Genomic DNA, 17,330 nt, shown 5'->3' on the forward strand with positions numbered 1-17,330 from the left:
CTTCTCCTGTCCTTTCTCTGACATGGTGCAGGGTATTGCGTATCTTTGGTCCTCCCATACACTAAATGCCTGAAGCACCCTCAGTCATAGTGACAACGTATCACCCCAGTATTTCCAAACACCCTTTATAGAACGCCCAGTTGTTTTAGGGTATGTATCTAGAAGTACAATTGTTGAGGCACACATTATGTCACTGTTCAATTTTCACTTACATACTGTATTGTTGAGATTCAGAGAGAGGTGGGTTCCCTATGTAAATCCAACATACACGTAATTCATGTTATATAACACACTCATGCACTATATACCTATCCATATACTTCAGAAGGTCTTCACATATATATTTAACACTGCTGTGCCAATGACCTTAACTTATTCCCGACAAAAGCTCCACTTTCACATTCTATTAAGAACTGAATATTTTATTATCTTTTTTTGTAACAAGTTTGGTATCACATCTGAAATACGACTTCTATTTCCACAAGAACATTTTCCCACAAGAACATTTTTATCCATATCCCTTAAAATAATACATTTGCCCTCCATATTTTTGAATACTTCTTGAGAGCTTTCACACAATCAAAGCATACATAGAGAGCTCCTATTTCGCTCCTATGTTACTTCTGTAATTCCAATTAGCTCTAACCTGTTGATAAAGACTTTCCTACATGTGTTGACATCTAAGCGGTTCTGTCCTATGATTTTGCTGATGTTCAATGGCTATGAACTGCAGAGGATGGCTTCTGCACGTGGAGAGTGTTGGTGGGAGTTTTCTTCTTATGTTTTTTTCTTTGATGTTTGGTGAGGGCTGACCTCTGGCTGAAGGTTTTTCTACATTCATTACATTCATAGGGTTTTTCCCCTGTGTGAATTCTCTGATGTTTTGTGAGGGCTGACTTTTCATAGAAGGTTTTCCCACATTCGGGACATCTGTAGGGTTTCTCTCCTGTATGAGTTCTCTGATGTACAATGAGGTTGGATTTCACGCAGAAAGATTTCCAGCATTCATTACACTTATAGGGTTTCTCTCCTGTGTGGGTCCTTTGATGTTGAGTAAGGTTTGACTTAACACAGAAGGTTTTCCCACATTCATTACATTTATAGGGTTTCTCTCCCGTGTGAGTTCTCTGATGTACGGTGAGGGCTGACTTCTGACAGAAGGATTTTCCACATTCACGACATTTGTAGGGTTTTTCTCCTGTGTGAGTTCTCTGATGCTCAGTGAGGTTGGACTTTACAAAAAAGGACTTCCCACATTCACTACATTCATAGGGCTTTTTTCCTGTGTGCACACTCTGATGTTGAGAAAGGTCTGTTTTCTTAGGGAAGCTGTCCCCACATTTATTACAGTCATAGGTTTTCTTCCCTTTGTGAGCCCTCTGATTTTGAGTGAGGTGTGATTTCTTATTTAAGACCCTCCCACTTTCACTACACTCATTACTTGGTTCCCCCAAGCACATTCTCTGATGTTGACTGAGTTTCAACGTCTTGTGGGAGGATTTCTCACACTTACTACCTTTAAAGCTTTTCTTGCTCGTGTTAATTCTCTGCTTTAGAGCGAGGCAGGACTCCTTTTTCACAGCTTTCTCACTATCATTACACTTACTGGGTTTTTCCGTTGTGTGAGTTCTCAGATGTTGAGTCAGGTGTGGCTTTTTGTGGAAGGATTTCCCACACTGGTTACAGTCATAGATTTTCTCTTCTGTATCAGCTCGTTCATTTTGAGTGTGGGATGACTTCTGCAAGGCTTCCTCACTTCTGTTATACTCATCAGGTTTTCCTCCTGTGTGCATTCTCTGATGTTGAGTAAGGTTCGACTTCTCGCTAAAAGATTTCCCCAATTTGTTACATTCACAGTGAGCTCTCTGATGTGCACGTTTTGACTTCAAGCATGAGGATTTCCTATTTTTACTGGATTCGTGTGGTTTCCTTTCCTTAAGAGTTCTTGGACAAGCACCAAGCTTTAACTTTTGGAGGAAGGCTTGTCCATATTTGTTACCTTCAGAGGGTTTCTCTCTTGTATGAGCTCTCTTACATGCAACAAAGGCTGTTTTTCTGTGAAAAGCTTTCTCACAATGATTATATTCAAGACATTGCTCCAAAGCTGAATTCTTCTGACACTGAATAAAGTCCTCAATTTGTCTGTGGGATTTCCTCTTTTGATCATTTTCACTGGGCTTGTTCCCTGTATGGGTTTTCTCATTCACAGTAGTAAGGAATCCACATCCATTGAAATCATTAGATATTTTTCTCACACTGCTTCTATTACTAATAACTAATTCAAAAACACTTTTCAAGTTTGTTACAAATGGGTCACATTGATGGGATATTTTTTTTGAGGGCACTGGATTTGTGGTCATATTAAGTGTTTCTCTGAAGGTCTTATTTCTATCCTCAGTCAATGTTTTGTTGTTGATGAATAAACCTTGCCTCAAATACTTGTCTTCATTTTCTTGGTTTATCTCTTCCATGTTATTGGTTCTTTGGACTTATAGAAATATAAAAAATTAACATACATTATAAATCTTAACACATTTCTTAAGGAATAGGCTTGTATACAAATGCCCTAAGTTAAGTTAATTCTTAGGTTTCAGACACAGTCTCCTGGGATGAAAGAACTTCTAAGCACATATTTATCCTACTCTTTTAGTTGGTACATGAAAACAAAAACAAAAATACATATTGCAGTAGAAAAAGGGAGAGAAAGCTGAAAATTAATACTAGAAGCTTCGGCTTGTTACAAAAATTACCTCAAAATGGATGGAGAGTTTGAAATAAAACACAAGGAGTGGTGAAGTGAGTCCAAAGGATGTCAGGAAAACAAGTGATCCAAGGATGGAGGGTATTAAAAGAATGGGGCAAAGATAAGGGACACTGAATAGGGAGACAAGGAAGACTAAAGGGTGATCAAGGGAAGGGTCAGGGCAAAGATAGAGGATAAGCCATGTTTGCATATCATTTGATTCTATCAGAGCTAATCAATAGTTATTTGTCTTGACTGACAACTCTACTTTTCCCTCTTTCAATCTGCTGACGTACTGTACCAAATGACTGTGCCCTGTCACAATACTAATTTTTAATTTCACTTTTAAAATACTGAAGTATAATTGATTTACAATATTGTGTTAATTTTAGGTGTACAGCAAAGTGATTCGGTTATGCATGTACATATGTATATACCTATATTCTTTTTTCGATTCTTTTCCATTATAGTTTAATACAAGATATTGAATATAGTTCCCTGTGCGATACAGTAAAACCTTGTTGTTTAATTCTACTTTCACATCATTTTTTATTCCTCTCTGATTTCTCTTTTTTTGTGAGAACTCAAGCACCTGGCTATTCGACTTGGTCTTAGGACCTTTATTAATCTTTGTCTTAAAATTTTTTGGCTATGAGTGATTATTATTATCTTCTACTATTTTCATTTTATGCAATAACATTGGTTATATGCTTAAAAACTTAAGACTTCTCTGTAGCAGATGAAACAAATAGAGGCCGATATGCTAGCAAGAAAAATCTGATATTGGATTTTCATACTTAGACTTTATACTAGATTTTTATACCTAAATTCACAACACATGTTCAACTGATCATCCCACAAGCCTACAGTATTGTCAGCTCCTATCAGACCAGGGTATTTAATTCCATCAATTATGTGTTTCCAACAACAAATACACTCTCATGGTCTTCACTTAGCACATATTATGTCCTTAGCTCTACTCAGAACCTAGATATCCTTCAGAGTAATGCTACTATTCCACTGTTAAAAAAAAATCTCAACACTTTAAGTTCCATTTGTGGTAAAATTGCCAAGTAAATACTGTCTGCATAATATGTTCTAACTCTATTTCCACAGCTACGTTACTTTCTCTCTATTTCTGTGAACAAGCCTGACTTTAATTGCTTTTGGCAGTTTTTCCACTTTTTTTTTAAAGTTTGGGATTTCAGCTGCCTCGAACCTATAAGAAAAATGGAATTGACATTAAATTTTTTTTCCTTGTGGCCTTTGGATAATTTGCAGGGGGAAAAAAAGGGCGATGCTGACTACATTTGCATCTGCATATTGGGAATTCACTCTTTCCTTCTAAAAAACACTTTTTTTCACGTGGCTCCTGGGAAACCCCTGACTCCTGATTCTCCCTCTACCATAGTGGGTGCTCCTTCTTGGTCTCTTTTGCTAGAGCCCTATGTCTCCGTGACCTCCAAATGTAATGCTCAAGGGTGCAGTCCCTGACCTCTTCTCTTACCTACTATCTTACTCAGAGTAGAATTCAGTCTTACCAGGCCTATAAAGCTTTGCCTCTAGCTAACTCTCTGATATCATCTGCTGTTTTCTCCTCACTGAACCCTCTCCGGTCCCACCAACTTCCCTGCTGTTCTCTGACTACACCAGGCATGCTCCTGTCTCACAGTCTTGGCATCTGCTGTTCCTTGATCTGGAATCTCTCAGATAACCCGTCGCTCACTCCATCCCTTCATTCAAGACTCCATTCTACTCTCCTGTTCAACTGTCCACCTCCTCAAAGGGGCCTTCCCTGACTTCCTTTTGAAAAAGGACTCCCTGTCGGTCTCCATCCCCTTCATCTGACTTTAATTTATCAGAGTATCAATTACTACCAGACATGTTACATATGGATCTGCTATTTGGATCTACTGACAGGAGCAGAGACTTTGCTTTGTATCTCCTGTGACTTAGAACATGACTGGTGCATAGCTGGTGCTTCGTAAATATTTATTGAATCAAATGATCCATCAACAAATGCATATTTACAGAACATTTGGCACAGGAGGGAACGTAAAGGATAGCCATTATTGCACAGAGAGAAAAACAGAGAAATAAAGGTCTAGGATGAGGAAGGCAGCAACTGGATTCTACAAAAACCAAGCGAATCTCTCTCTATAAAAGTCAAACAGAAAACAAAGAGCATTTATATATGAGAGTGATATATGGAGGCTTAATATCTAAGGTATGGTCGTCATCTGCCTTTAGTCACTCCTAAAAGTCTGGAGCCTCTAAAAGAGATTCCTAAAACCCATTTCAAAGATATTACCCCCTGAACTGGCCACTTTGGATCCAGTTTCCCCTGGCTGCCTTCCAGGTGACCGCATTAACTCACCTGGGTGGCTCTCACTTGGGAGTTGTCCCTTTAATATCCACGGTTCTTCTTCTTGTTCCAACTTGAGTATCAGCTCAGGTTTGGAAACACAGTGACCTGTTGTGGGAAACGACATGGGACTTGGCAAAGTTGCTTAGGAGTCAATCCCTTTGAAGAATCAGAAGGGAGAAGCTTTAGGAGCTGTAGAATGATGGGGACCCTTTCACTAGGGAGGTGAGAATACAATATCCTTTCAAGTTCCCTAAAAGGTTTTTGAATCCAAAACCTCATGTGCATGATGCGCCACAGTGACTTGGTTCCTAAGACAGGAAATGCATGCTGTTGGGAGCTGCACGGGAAGCTGGGCTTACCCAGGGACACCAGGTGCCCGTAGTTCTCCAGCATCACATCCCTGTACAGGAGCCTCTGAGCACGGTCCAGCAACTGCCACTCCTTCTGGGTGAAGTCCAATGATACATCCTCGAACAACACCGATCCCTGTAATAGCCCAAGGCTGCTCAGTCTGCAGTGCTCAAGACCAGATGGCACGGGAAATATGTAGGGGGTACTGATCCTACCGTATTCACTGTAAAGAGTTGCCCAGAAAATGTTATAAAGGTCGTCTACCACATACCTTCCATCATGTTATACAGGCAGACCCCAGAGATATTGCAGGTTTGGTTCCAGACTACTGCAATTGAGTCACACGAATTTTGGGGGGTTTCTCAGTGCATATAAACATTATATTTATGCTATTTACTAAGCGTGCAATAGCATTATATCTAAAAAAGCAATGTACATGCCTTAATTTAAAAACACTTTATTGCTTAAAAAATGCTAACAATCGAGCCTTCAGCAAGTTGTAATCTTTTTGCTGGTGGAGGGTCTAGCCGTGATGTTGGTGGCTGATCAGGGTGGTGGCTGCTGAGAGCTGAGGTGACCATGGCAATTTCTTAAAATAAGACAACAATTTTGCCACATTGATTGATTCTTCCTTTCATGAACGATTTCTCTTTAGCATGCAATGTTGTTTGATAGCATTTTACCCACAGTAGGACTTGTTTCAAAATTGGAGTCAATCCTCTTAAACCCTGCCACTGCTTTATCAACTAAGTATGTGTAATATTCTAAATCCTTTGTTGTCATTTCAACAATCTTTGCAGCATCTTTCCCAGGAGTAGATTCCATCTCAAGGAACCACTTTCTTTGCTCATCCAAAAGATGCAACTCCTCATCTGCTAAAGTTTTATCATGAGATGGCAGCAATTCAATCACATCTTCAGGCACCACTTCTAATTTTAATCCTATTGCTATTTCCACCACCTCTGAAGTTACTTCCTCCACTGAAGTCTTGAACTCCTCAAAGTCATCCTTGGGGGTTAGAATCAACTTCTTCCAAACTCTTGTTAATGTTGATATGTTGACTTCTTCCCATGAATCACAAATGTTCTTCATGGCATCTAGAATGGTAAATGCTTTCCAAAACGTTTTCAATTTATTTTGCCCAGATCCATCAGAGGAATACCCATCTACAGCAGCTATCACCTTATTTTCTTAATTAATTAATTTATTTATTTTTGGCTGCTTTGGGTCTTTGTTGCTGTGCGTGGGCTTTCTCTGGTTGCAGCGAGCAGGGAGTACTCTTTCATTGTGGTGACAGACTTCTCATTGTGGTGGCTTCTCTTGTTGCAGAGCACGGGCTGTAGGCACGCAGGCTTCAGTAGTTGTGGCACGCGGGCTCAGCAGTTGTGGCTCACAGGCTCTAGAGTGCAGGCTCAGTAGTTGTGGCACACGGGATTAGTTGCTCTGCGACATGTGGGATCTTTCTGGACCAGGGCTTGAAACTGTGTCCCCTGCATTGGCAGGCGGATTCTTAACCACTGCACCACCAGGGAAGCCCAGTTATCACCTTATGAAGTGTACTTCTTAAAGAAATTACTCCTTGCTCCATGAGCTGCACAATGCATGTTGTGTTAGCAGGCATGAGAACCACATTAATGTCATCGTCCATCTCCATCATAGCTACTGAGTGACCAGGTGCATTGTCAATGAGCAGTAATATTTTGAAAGGAATCTTTTTTGGGGGGGCAGTGGGTCTCAACAGTGGGATTAAAATATTCAGAAAACCATGTTATAAACAGATGTGCTGGCATCCAGGCTTTGTTGTTCCATTTATAGAGCCCAGGCAGAGTAGATTTAGCATAATTCTTAAGGGTCCTAGGATTTTCAGAATGGTAAATGAGCATTGGCTTCAACTTCAAGTCACCAGCTGCATTAGCCACTAACAAGAGAGTCAGCCTGTCCTTTGAAGCCAGGCATTGACTTCTCCTCTCTAGCTATGAAAGTCCTAGATAGCAGCTTCCTGACCTCTCTCAGCCTTCATAATACTGAAGAGAGTTACGGTCTTTCTCTAGATTAGTCTTTGGCTTAAGGAAATGTGGCTGCTTTGATCTTCTATCCAGACCACTAAAACTTTCTCCGTATCAGCAATAAGGCTGTTTCGCTTTCTTATCATTTGCGTGTTCACTGAAGTAGCACTTTTAATTTCCTTCAAGAACTTTTCCTTTGCATTCACAACTTGGCTAACTGTTTCGCACAAAAGGCCTAGCTTTCAGCCTGTCTCAACTTTCAACATGCCTCCCTCGCTAAGCTTAATCATTTCTAGCTTTTGATTTTTAATGAGAAACATTCAACTGTTCCTTTCACTTGAACACTTAGAAGCCATCATAGGGCTATTAAGTGGCCTAATTTCAATAGTGTTGTATCTCAGGGGATAGGGGGGTCTAAGGAGAGGGAGAGAGATGGGGGAAGAGCTGGTCAGTGAAGCAGTCAGAACACACAGAACATTTATAGATTAAGTTTGCCGTCTTATATGGGCAAAGTTCGTGGTGCCCCAAAACAATTATAATAGTAACATCAAAGATCACTGATCACAGATCACCCTAACAAATACAATAATAATGAAAAAGTTTGAAATATTACAAGAATTGCCAAAATGTGACACAGAGACACGAAGTGAGCAAATGCTGTTGTAAAAATGGCACCAATAGGCGCAGTGGTTGAGAGTCCGCCTGCCGATGCAGGGGACACGGGTTCGTGCCCTGGTCCAGGAAGATCCCACATGCCGTGGAGTGGCTAGGCCCGTGAGCTATGGCCGCTAAGCCTGAGCATCCGGAGCCTGTGCTCCGCAACGGGAGAGGCCACAACAGTGAGAGAACCGCGTACAGCAAAAAAAAAAAAAAAAAATGGCACCAATAGATTTGCCTGATGCAGGGTTGCCACAAACCTTCAATTTGTAAAAAAAATGCAGTATCTGCAAAACTCAATAAAGCAAAGTACAATAAAATGAAGTCTGCCTGTATTTTGTTGGAGAAAGAGAAATCATACCAGAAATACTCTGCCTCTATCTTTAGTTGGTGATTCATAAAACAATTTGAGTTCCTCTACAGGCCTACAATTGTCCTAGCCATAGAGGATGCTAAGGTAAGACACTTGTCCTGTTTTTTGTTTTTTTAATTTATTTTATTGAAGTATAGTTGATTTACAATGTTGTGCTAATTTCTACTGTACAGCACAGTGATTCAGTTATACATATATATACATACTTTTTCATTCTTTTCTATTATGGTTTATCACAGGATATTGAATATACTTCCCTGTTCTATACAGTAGGACCTTGTTGTTTATCCATCCTATATATTAATAGTTTGCATCTGCTAACCCCGAACTCCCAATCCGTCCCTCCCCCCTCCCCCTCCCCCTTGGCAACCACAAGTCTGTTCTCTATGTCTGTGGGTCTGTTTCTGTTTTGCAGATAAGTTCATTTGTGTCATATTTTAGATTCCACATATAAGTGATATCACATGGTATTTGTCTTTCTCTTTCTGACTTAGTTCATTTAGTATGATAATCTCTAGGTCCATCCATGTTGATGCAAATGGCATGATTTCATTCTTTTTTACGGCTGAATAGGATTCCATTGTGTATGTGTGACACTGGTTCTGTCTTTAAGGAGTTTACAGAATGATGGGACTTTCTACATGAACATAGACATGCAGTAATAACTTACAGGAACCATGAAAAAATGTGTGTACGAGGTAGAGTGAGGTCACAAAGGGAGAGGGGGGTTAAATCTCAGTTTTTTCAGGGTATGCTTCACGGAGGAGAAAAAGATTTGATTGCACAACCTAACGTCCTCTGCCTCCAAAAGTAGAGCAGGGAGAGTCATAAAAACACCAATATACTTCTCAGAGCAGAGGAAGTTTCTGGAAGATATAGAGTAGGAGGCAGATACTGGAGGCATTGTGCTCGCCCCTTAATGCAAACATAGAACGTGCAAAAGTCTCAAGTTCTGTTCAGAGCCCGGAGAGACCTCCCAGCTCAGCAGCAGCTGCAGCTGGAAGCCGAGATGGGCTCTGGGCTGAAGAACAGTGAACGTGAGTCACGGAAGGGCTGCCACACTCCTGACCCCCAGAAGGAGTGGGCTGAGGGTTAACACTCAGGAGAACGTTCCCTGTAAAAAGCAAGGAACTTCAACAAGGACTTGATGTATAGCACAGGGAACTCTACTCAACACTGTAATAACCTATATGGGACAAGAATCTGAAAAAGAATAGATGTATGTACATGTATAACTAAGTCACTTTGCTGTACACCTGAAACTATTACAACATTGTTAGTCAACTCTACTCCAGTATAAAGTAAAATTAAAAAAAAAAAAAAAAAAAGCAAGGAACTGCCTCTAGGTGTCTGCGTGAACTTTGCATCCAAAGAGAGGAGCAGGGTACTGTGCTTAGTCCCCTGATTCGGTCACAGCTTTTGTTTTAAGGCAACTCTGGGGAGACAGACTATCATGCTCTGCTATCAGGTAAGGCACTACCCCCTTTGGCGGGTGGAAGGGGGTCCCCTCAAGCTTTGTCCCTCTCTGGAGAGCCTAAGTGAAGCCTGTTCTGTACACAGAACCCAATAATCCGTATAAGAGGCCCCAAGTCAGTCCTTTCGTTCAGAGGAAAATCTTGCCAAGGAAACAGACTTGTCGCGCATCACACATCGGCTGCCCACATTGATCTAATGAGGTCTTTACCTTTCTCTTCATACAGAAAACAGCAAAGGGTCCAGATGCTGGAGGGAAAACAACGATCTGAGAAAGCAGAAGCAGGAATAACAGATTTGAAGGCTGCTAAACAAATTTAATGCCAGTAAAAAGCAACAGCCTGAAAGATAAGTACCAAGACCAAAAGACTGAAGACTATGAAAACAAATGTAAGTAAAGATACTGAAGAGAATAATTTTTAAGTATTCCCATTGGTGTCTGCAAATCATAAACGAGAGTCTTATTTCCCTAAAAGGAGAAAAGTTGGCTATGAACACAGAAAAAGGATACAGATATTAAATATGCTTTTGCTGACTTAGGACAACAAAAAACCCCCCAAACTCTTAAGACTTGGAAACAAAATGACCCAAATGACAAAAATGAGCAAATCTCTCAACGCACAGAATAAAAACACGGAAAAATGGAAATGATGAAAGTAAAGGAGCACAGAGGGCCGACTGGGGAGAGGCACTGACCGTCTCATGGGATTTCTGGGTGGCAGGAACAAAGAGAGTGGAGGGAAGGAAATAATCACAGAAAGAACCGAAAATGTCCCAGAGCGAGTCAGTCTTCATCCCCATAGGATCCATCCAATTACCAAGCAGGCACTCTGAAAAAAGACAGGCAGCCAGACACACTGCCTGCGGAAATACCTGAAGCCCAAGGATAATGAAAAACTCGCAAGAAGAAAAAATAAAACCGGTTACTACAAAGGAACGAGAATCGAGCTGCCACACGACTTCTCAGTCTCCCCAAATACTAGGAGCTAACGCAGATCATCCACAATCTTCTGAAGGAAAGGGATTTCACCCCCAAATTCTATAACCAGTCGATCATTCATGGAGTGGGGCAGAATAAAGGCTCTTTCGGATACCCAGACTCAGAAGGCATATAACCACATAGTGATTCTGTAGACCGCTCCAGAGGCCTCTATCAAAACTCAGCAGAATCTGGGAAAGAATGCATGCCATATGGAAATCGTGGTGGACAGACAGAGCTACAGGAACTGGTTCTTGGTACAGTCAGAGAGGGTGGGTGACTTGCAGACTATGAAAGGGAAGCGTGCGTGGAGCTAAGATTTACTTTATTTTATACGTCCTATGTCTTATTTGGCAACCCTAGGCCTAAGAGATCTCCCATTCCGAGATCTTGGGCTGGTTGGAACACAAGCAGATGATGACTTACTCCCAACAAAGGGTGGAAAGTTTGCAGTGGACTTGGACTCCAGGTCTCCATCTGGCCAAATTTCTAATGATGTATCCATAGAATGACTGCAGTTACAAGCTCTTGAGAAGTTATTTACTTTTACTTCAGTGAAAAGGGGATAATAAAAGTGCCTACCTCCTAATGCTGTTGTCAGAATTACATGAGCTAATCCAGGTAAGGAATTTAAGAGTGACTGGAGCATAATAAGCAGCCCTAATTTGTAGGTAATATTATAACTATTATAATTCTGTCACTTTATCTTCAAACTTGGGACAGCAAAAATAAGCGGGAAATGTATATTAGAATTGAAATAATTATTGTTTAAGTAGCTAGAAGATGTGATACGATTAACAAAGAATTCTAAGAATACATAATTATTATGGAAAGAGAAAATGAAATAAAGAATATTTAGTGCATTTCCACAAAGCCCAAGGTAAGGGAGGAGTGTATCTTATTTGGATGAAACTACAGATGAAAATGTTCCTGCTGTTGGTAGAAAAATGTGTTCACATATGTGTTAAACACATCAAAGGTAATAATGGAATAAAAATAAAATGTAGACCTTCAAAACCAGTAGAAGAAGAAAGAAGGAAAGTAAAATAAAACAGGAAAACGTTGGGAAATGAAAAGATGAGGAAGGACAATTGACAAGAAAGTTATTAAAAACGCAAAGCAACTCTTAGATGTCACTGAAAAATACTGAGTAATAAGTAATCAACTCACCTGGGCTGTGTTCATTTTCTCCTGCTCCTGGAAAAGTTCAGAGAACTGTGAAGGCAGAGCTGAAGGAAAGGGAGAGAGCAAAGAAATTGTGAGAAATATGATCAACCTTGAAGGTCCTTATAGCAACTTGCCTAGAAATCCCCACGTATTAGCTGACAGTCACATGGTGGGAGATTGTCTCTGACCCTTCAGAAGGGGCAGGCATGCTGAGGGGACTCTTGCAACCCTGGTATAACCAGGGGGAGCTAAAAGAAGCAGGCTTTTCATGGTGGAGAGTAAATATTTTTTCCTTATTGGTTTCTTACAATTTATAGCCTTCTTTGATTTAATAGCAGACAATATATAAATATAAAAAATAATAAATATATATAAAATATAAATATATTTATATATATTATATATAAAAATATATATATATTATATATAAATATATATATAATATATATAATATATATAAATATATAATATATATATATTTATATATATAAATAAATATATATAAAATATAAAATAAGGTAAGATCCAACTAAGAAAGACCTGGTTAAACCCAGATAGCAATAGCAAGCATGCCATGCTGTGCTTTTGGTTATTATTAAACCTGTTACATTTCTGAAGTTTTTGATGTCTGGGATTTACATTAAAATAATCCAGTAGAGGGCTTCCCTGGTGGCATACTGGTTAAGAATCCACCTGCCAAGACAGGGGACATGGGTTCGCACCCTGGTCCGGGAAGATCCCACCTGCCGCGGAGCAGCTAAGCCTGTGCACCACAACTACCGAGCCTGCACTCTAGAGCCTGCGAGCCACAACTACTGAGCCCGTGCGCCTAGAGCCTGTGCTCCACAACGAGAGAAGCCACCACAAAGAGAAGCCCATGCACTGCAACGAAGAGTAGCCCCCGCTCACTGCAACTAGAGAAAGCCAGTGCGCAGGGATGAAGACCCAACGCAGCTAAAAAAATTAAATTAATTAATTAATTAAAAAAATAATAATCCAGTAGAAGAAGGTGGAGGGGGAAAGTGTATGCACGTGTGCGTACGTGCGTGCATGTTAGTGGCAGGGAGGATATATATGTTGATAATTGCTGAAGCTGTGACAAGTATATACAGTCATATTATTTTCTTTACTGTTGTATGTTTTGAATATTTCCATTTTAAAAAGTGTATAAAATGATGCAACAACCAAAACCTGACAGAAATTCTACTGATATTTTTAACTCCGTGAAGTTAAAGAATTAATAGGAACTTCTGACAACAGGGATGGGGTGCTTTAACAAGTCTATTTTTTTTAAAAGGGATTTATTCTCCTTTGGTTCCAGTGTCTTCAAAGGATGTTTTACTAAGACACTTGTTTTGACTTAACTGAGATGCGGTGGGCAGAACAGTGGCTGGGGAGGCAGAGGCCCTGGACGCACCTTTTGGTTCCACCACTTAGGAATAATACAAAGCTAGATTATAAGAATGTGGGTATAATAATATTAGTGATACCAACAATACTTGCATAGTGCTTACTATGTAACAGACATTGTTCTAAGTCCTTTACATATATTAACCTCATTTATTCCTTAAATGGAGCAAGATGAGGAATCTGGGAATAACATCTACACACCAGTGTATATAAAACAGATAAACAATAAGGACTTACTGTATAGCACAGGGAACTATACTCAATATTTTATAATAACCTATAATGGGAAAAGAATTTGAAAAAGAATATATATATGTATAACTGAATCTCTCTGTTGTACACCTGAAACTAACACAACACTGTAAATCAACTATACTTCAATAAAAAAAAATATAATAGAAAAAAACAAAGCAGAAATTAAAAATTTAACACACACCTACAAAATTGCAAGTCCATTTGTGTAAGCAATTTTCCCCAAATCTTCAAGAAAAACAATAATCTACAGAATACATGCCAGAAACAGAAAAATAAACTTCCCCAATTCAATCTGTATGGCTCCTGTACTCTTGAGGCCAATGTCAGTTTAGGATAAGTGGAGAAAAAATTAGCCACTTGTTTCCCCGTATAAACTTAGATACAAAAATCCTAACAAGGATTAACAAACTAAATAAAGCAATTCAATTAAAAAAATTTTTTAAAGAGCAAGCTGTAGGTACTATTATTATCCCATTTTATAGATGAGGAAATTGAGAAATTAAAGTAATGCTGTAGAGCTGGGCTTTGACCCCTGGCGGTGTGGCTCCAGAAACCCTGTATTTAACCCCACGCTAATTACTTCCTCAGGCCCCCAATTGAACTCCTGAAAACTCTTCCTGTACCTGGATAAAGTCAGGGATGGGGGGCGGGGCATATCTCTAAATTCATGTGATGGTGGGCGTGGCTTGAGGGCTGTGCAAAATCCCGGAAGAGGGGCTGGAGAATTAAGGGCATCTGGGAGGAGTGGAGAGAGTGCCTCCCTAGCCCTCCTCCCAGACATGTCCTCATCAACCGTCCTCAGAATTTCCTCTTCCTGAGAAGCCTGCCTCCTGCCCATCACCCTCAGCCCAATTCCCCCTCCCTTTGAAAAGTTGGCCCACACCTCACGGACCAATGGTTCTCCACAACCTCTGGTGTCGTAGTGTTACTCAGGGCAGAAGGATCAGGAATTGCTTCCAAGCAAGCAAATAGAGAACCTGCTTGTTTCTCGGATCTCTGCCCTGCAGCTGTGGTGAGCGTGTCCGGGTAGCATGAGGATCTCCCAGGTAAGAGTCCTACTCCTGGTACCCCCTCCTTCTTTCCTCACAAGAGCTGTGTGATCCAGGGAAAACTTGTACCTGGCTGGGGCGGGGGGAGGGTAAATTCAAACAACTGGAATCTTCAGCCCCAGTCCCAACTCTCTCTTGCAATGAATTCACCATCCTCTACAACAGAAGTTCTCACAGAGTGGTCCCCAACCAGTTGCATCAGTGTCACCTGGGAACTTGATAGAAATGCAAATTCTTGGGCCCCTCCCCAAACCTCCTGAACCAGAAACTCTGGGGGTGAGGCCCAACAGAGCTATTGGGTTTTAACAAGCCCTTCAGCTGTTTCTGATACATACTTTTTTGAGAACCACTCCCAGAAAATCTCCAGAGCTTCTGGAAAAGACTCAGTCCCTGTACACTCCAGGTCCTTCCCTGTGGCTCTTAGGGACAGGCCACTCTGCTTAGTCCTGTGAAGGATGTGCTGCTAGACAAAACCCAGCATGGGATTTGGAAATAAAACTGTTTGAGGTTTGTAATCCCAGCTCCTTCAATTACTGGCCTGGAGACTTCCCCACCAGAGTCTTGGTTTTCTTGTCAGTTAAAATGGGATGGGTAATACTGACTTTCCAGGGGGTCTTTGAGAACCAATAACGATCTTAATGAAAACAACAGTGATAAAGGCAATTAACATTTCCCGGGTGCTTAGTGAATGCCAGGACCGCTGCTGAGTGTTTACAGGTTCTCTTAATTCAATCCTCAAAACGACTTTGAGACAGGTTTTTGGAATAACTTCCTTTGGCAGATGGGGAAACTGAGACTTAGAGGCTCGTCATTTTGTCCATGGAGACTCAGTGGCCAGGCTAGAATTTGAACTTGTCTTAGTTCAAATTCAGGCTCTTAAATCAGCCTGCACATAATAAATGTTATCAGAATTTATTCTCACCCCCGCCGGTGTCCTGGATTTGACTCGATAATGAATGGTTGGCCAGGGCACATGCAAATTCGAGGAGCTTCTGGAAACAGCTCGTTACCATTAGGATGCTTTTTCTCAGCGCACTTCGTTCTGACCTAGTAACCCGCGCTTCTCCCTTAGCCTCTTCGTGGAACCTGTAGGTCCGTAGCCAAGCTGCTCTGTCACTTGGCTTTCTTTAGCGGCAAATGCAGACCAGACTCAGGAACAAGTGCTATATAGGGTCTCAGCCTGCGTGGGATTCGCGCAAGTTTTTGCTTCCACCAGGTGTGGGCACAAAACCTACCCCAAGCTCAGCAAAAAAACCCCTCCAAACTAGGTTCTCACCTGTAGCGCACATCCTTCGTGCAGGACCCCTCACTGAGCAACGCGTAGACCCGAAGGCTCCGGAATTATCTGCCGCGCGAAGCTGGAGACCAGGGAGCGGGCGAACAATGAGGAGAAATGCACATGCGCAGAAGGAGCCGTGAGGGGCCAGTTCCCTGCGCTCTCCTCCCGGTAATCCATCAAATTCGGGACTCCGTTTCCCATAAGTCTCAGCGTCCCCTTCCTTAGAGAATGTCAGAAGAGTTCTTGCTTTACTTGGTGAGTTGGATAACTTGTCCACCTCCACTCAAAACTGGATTTCAAAAGTAATACACCGAAACTGTGGCTAAAACGGCAGATACACATAAATCTAACGAAGATTTGATCAAAGGAGAGTACTCATAATCTCCTCTCCCAGAAATGACCATGTTAGGTGATACCTTTATTAAAATAGGACCCTAAAAGTGGTGTGTTATTTTGACCTTGTCATTAAACAAGTGGTTAATAATTTTCTTATTCTTTTTGCATTTTTATTTTGAAAATTTTCAAACTTAACAGAAAAGTTGCAGGAATGATTCATTACGAATGAACACCTGTAAAATGTTTACTTAGCATCAATTGTTATTATTTTGCCACATTTGCGTTCTCTCAATTCCTCTCTCTCATCTTCCTCAGCATTTGAGAGTAAGTTCAAACACGAACTGTCACCCCTAAAATTAGCATATATTTTCTAAGAGTAGAACATCCTTTTACATAACCACCACAAATCAAATTCAAGAAAGTGAACACTGATATACTATTATTATCAAATATGTAGACCATATTCAAATTTCACCCGTTGTACCAATAATGTCCTTTATAACTATTTTTTTTTCTGATCTAGCAACTGATTCAGAGTCCTTACATCCAGTTGTCATGTCATTTAGACCTCTTTCATCTAGTTCCTCAGCCTTTTTTGTCTTTTACGACATTGGTAACTTTGAAGAGGACAGACTTGTTTTGAAGTGTTCCTTCATTTGGATTTGTCTGACTGTTTCCCCACAATTAAATTCAGGTTATACATTTCTTGGCATAACATAATGGATGTTATGTTCTTCTCAGTAAATTACACCAGATGAGTTTCACACACATGATGTCAGTTTGTCCCACTTTTGGTAATATTAACTTTGATTCCATGATTAAGATGATGTGCAGGTCAACGTACTTTTATATCAATTGTTTCTCTTATGCCAATAGTAGTAATA

The 17,330-nt window shown here is 40.6% G+C and overlaps 1 protein-coding gene across 2 annotated transcripts; it reads right to left on the bottom strand.

Annotated features, from left to right (window-relative positions):
• Positions 1-398: 398 nt before the first annotated feature.
• Positions 399-16,267, bottom strand: LOC137207930 (zinc finger protein 248-like). 2 transcript variants are annotated; one of them, XM_067708308.1, is made up of 6 exons: positions 16,108-16,267; positions 12,121-12,179; positions 10,183-10,239; positions 5,471-5,597; positions 5,121-5,216; positions 399-2,488 (listed from the first exon to the last, which is right to left on the bottom strand). In XM_067708308.1, exons 1-6 carry the CDS (start codon positions 16,118-16,120, stop codon positions 714-716), a joined length of 2,127 nt encoding a protein of 708 aa, XP_067564409.1. In that variant the 5' UTR covers positions 16,121-16,267; the 3' UTR covers positions 399-713. The 2 variants fall into 2 exon arrangements, with proteins under 2 accessions (XP_067564409.1, XP_067564408.1); XM_067708307.1 differs by lacking the exons at positions 12,121-12,179; positions 16,108-16,267 and adding an exon at positions 10,668-11,160 and having other exon boundaries at positions 401-2,488.
• Positions 16,268-17,330: the final 1,063 nt, after the last annotated feature.

Source organism: Pseudorca crassidens, chromosome 15, assembly GCF_039906515.1.
Source record: "Pseudorca crassidens isolate mPseCra1 chromosome 15, mPseCra1.hap1, whole genome shotgun sequence".
NCBI classification, from domain to species: domain Eukaryota; kingdom Metazoa; phylum Chordata; class Mammalia; order Artiodactyla; family Delphinidae; genus Pseudorca; species Pseudorca crassidens.

Coding starts and splice junctions, on each gene's coding strand:
- LOC137207930 (XM_067708307.1), bottom strand. CDS start 10,781: ATGGATCCTATGGGGATGAAGACTGACTCGCTCTGGGACATTTTCGGT. Junction 5,598..10,182: donor TTTTCTGTATGAAGAGAAAG/GTAAAGACCTCA, acceptor GGGCTATTACAG/GGATCGGTGTTGTTCGAGGA. Junction 2,489..5,120: donor CCCAAGTGAGAGCCACCCAG/GTGAGTTAATGC, acceptor TATTTCTATAAG/TCCAAAGAACCAATAACATG.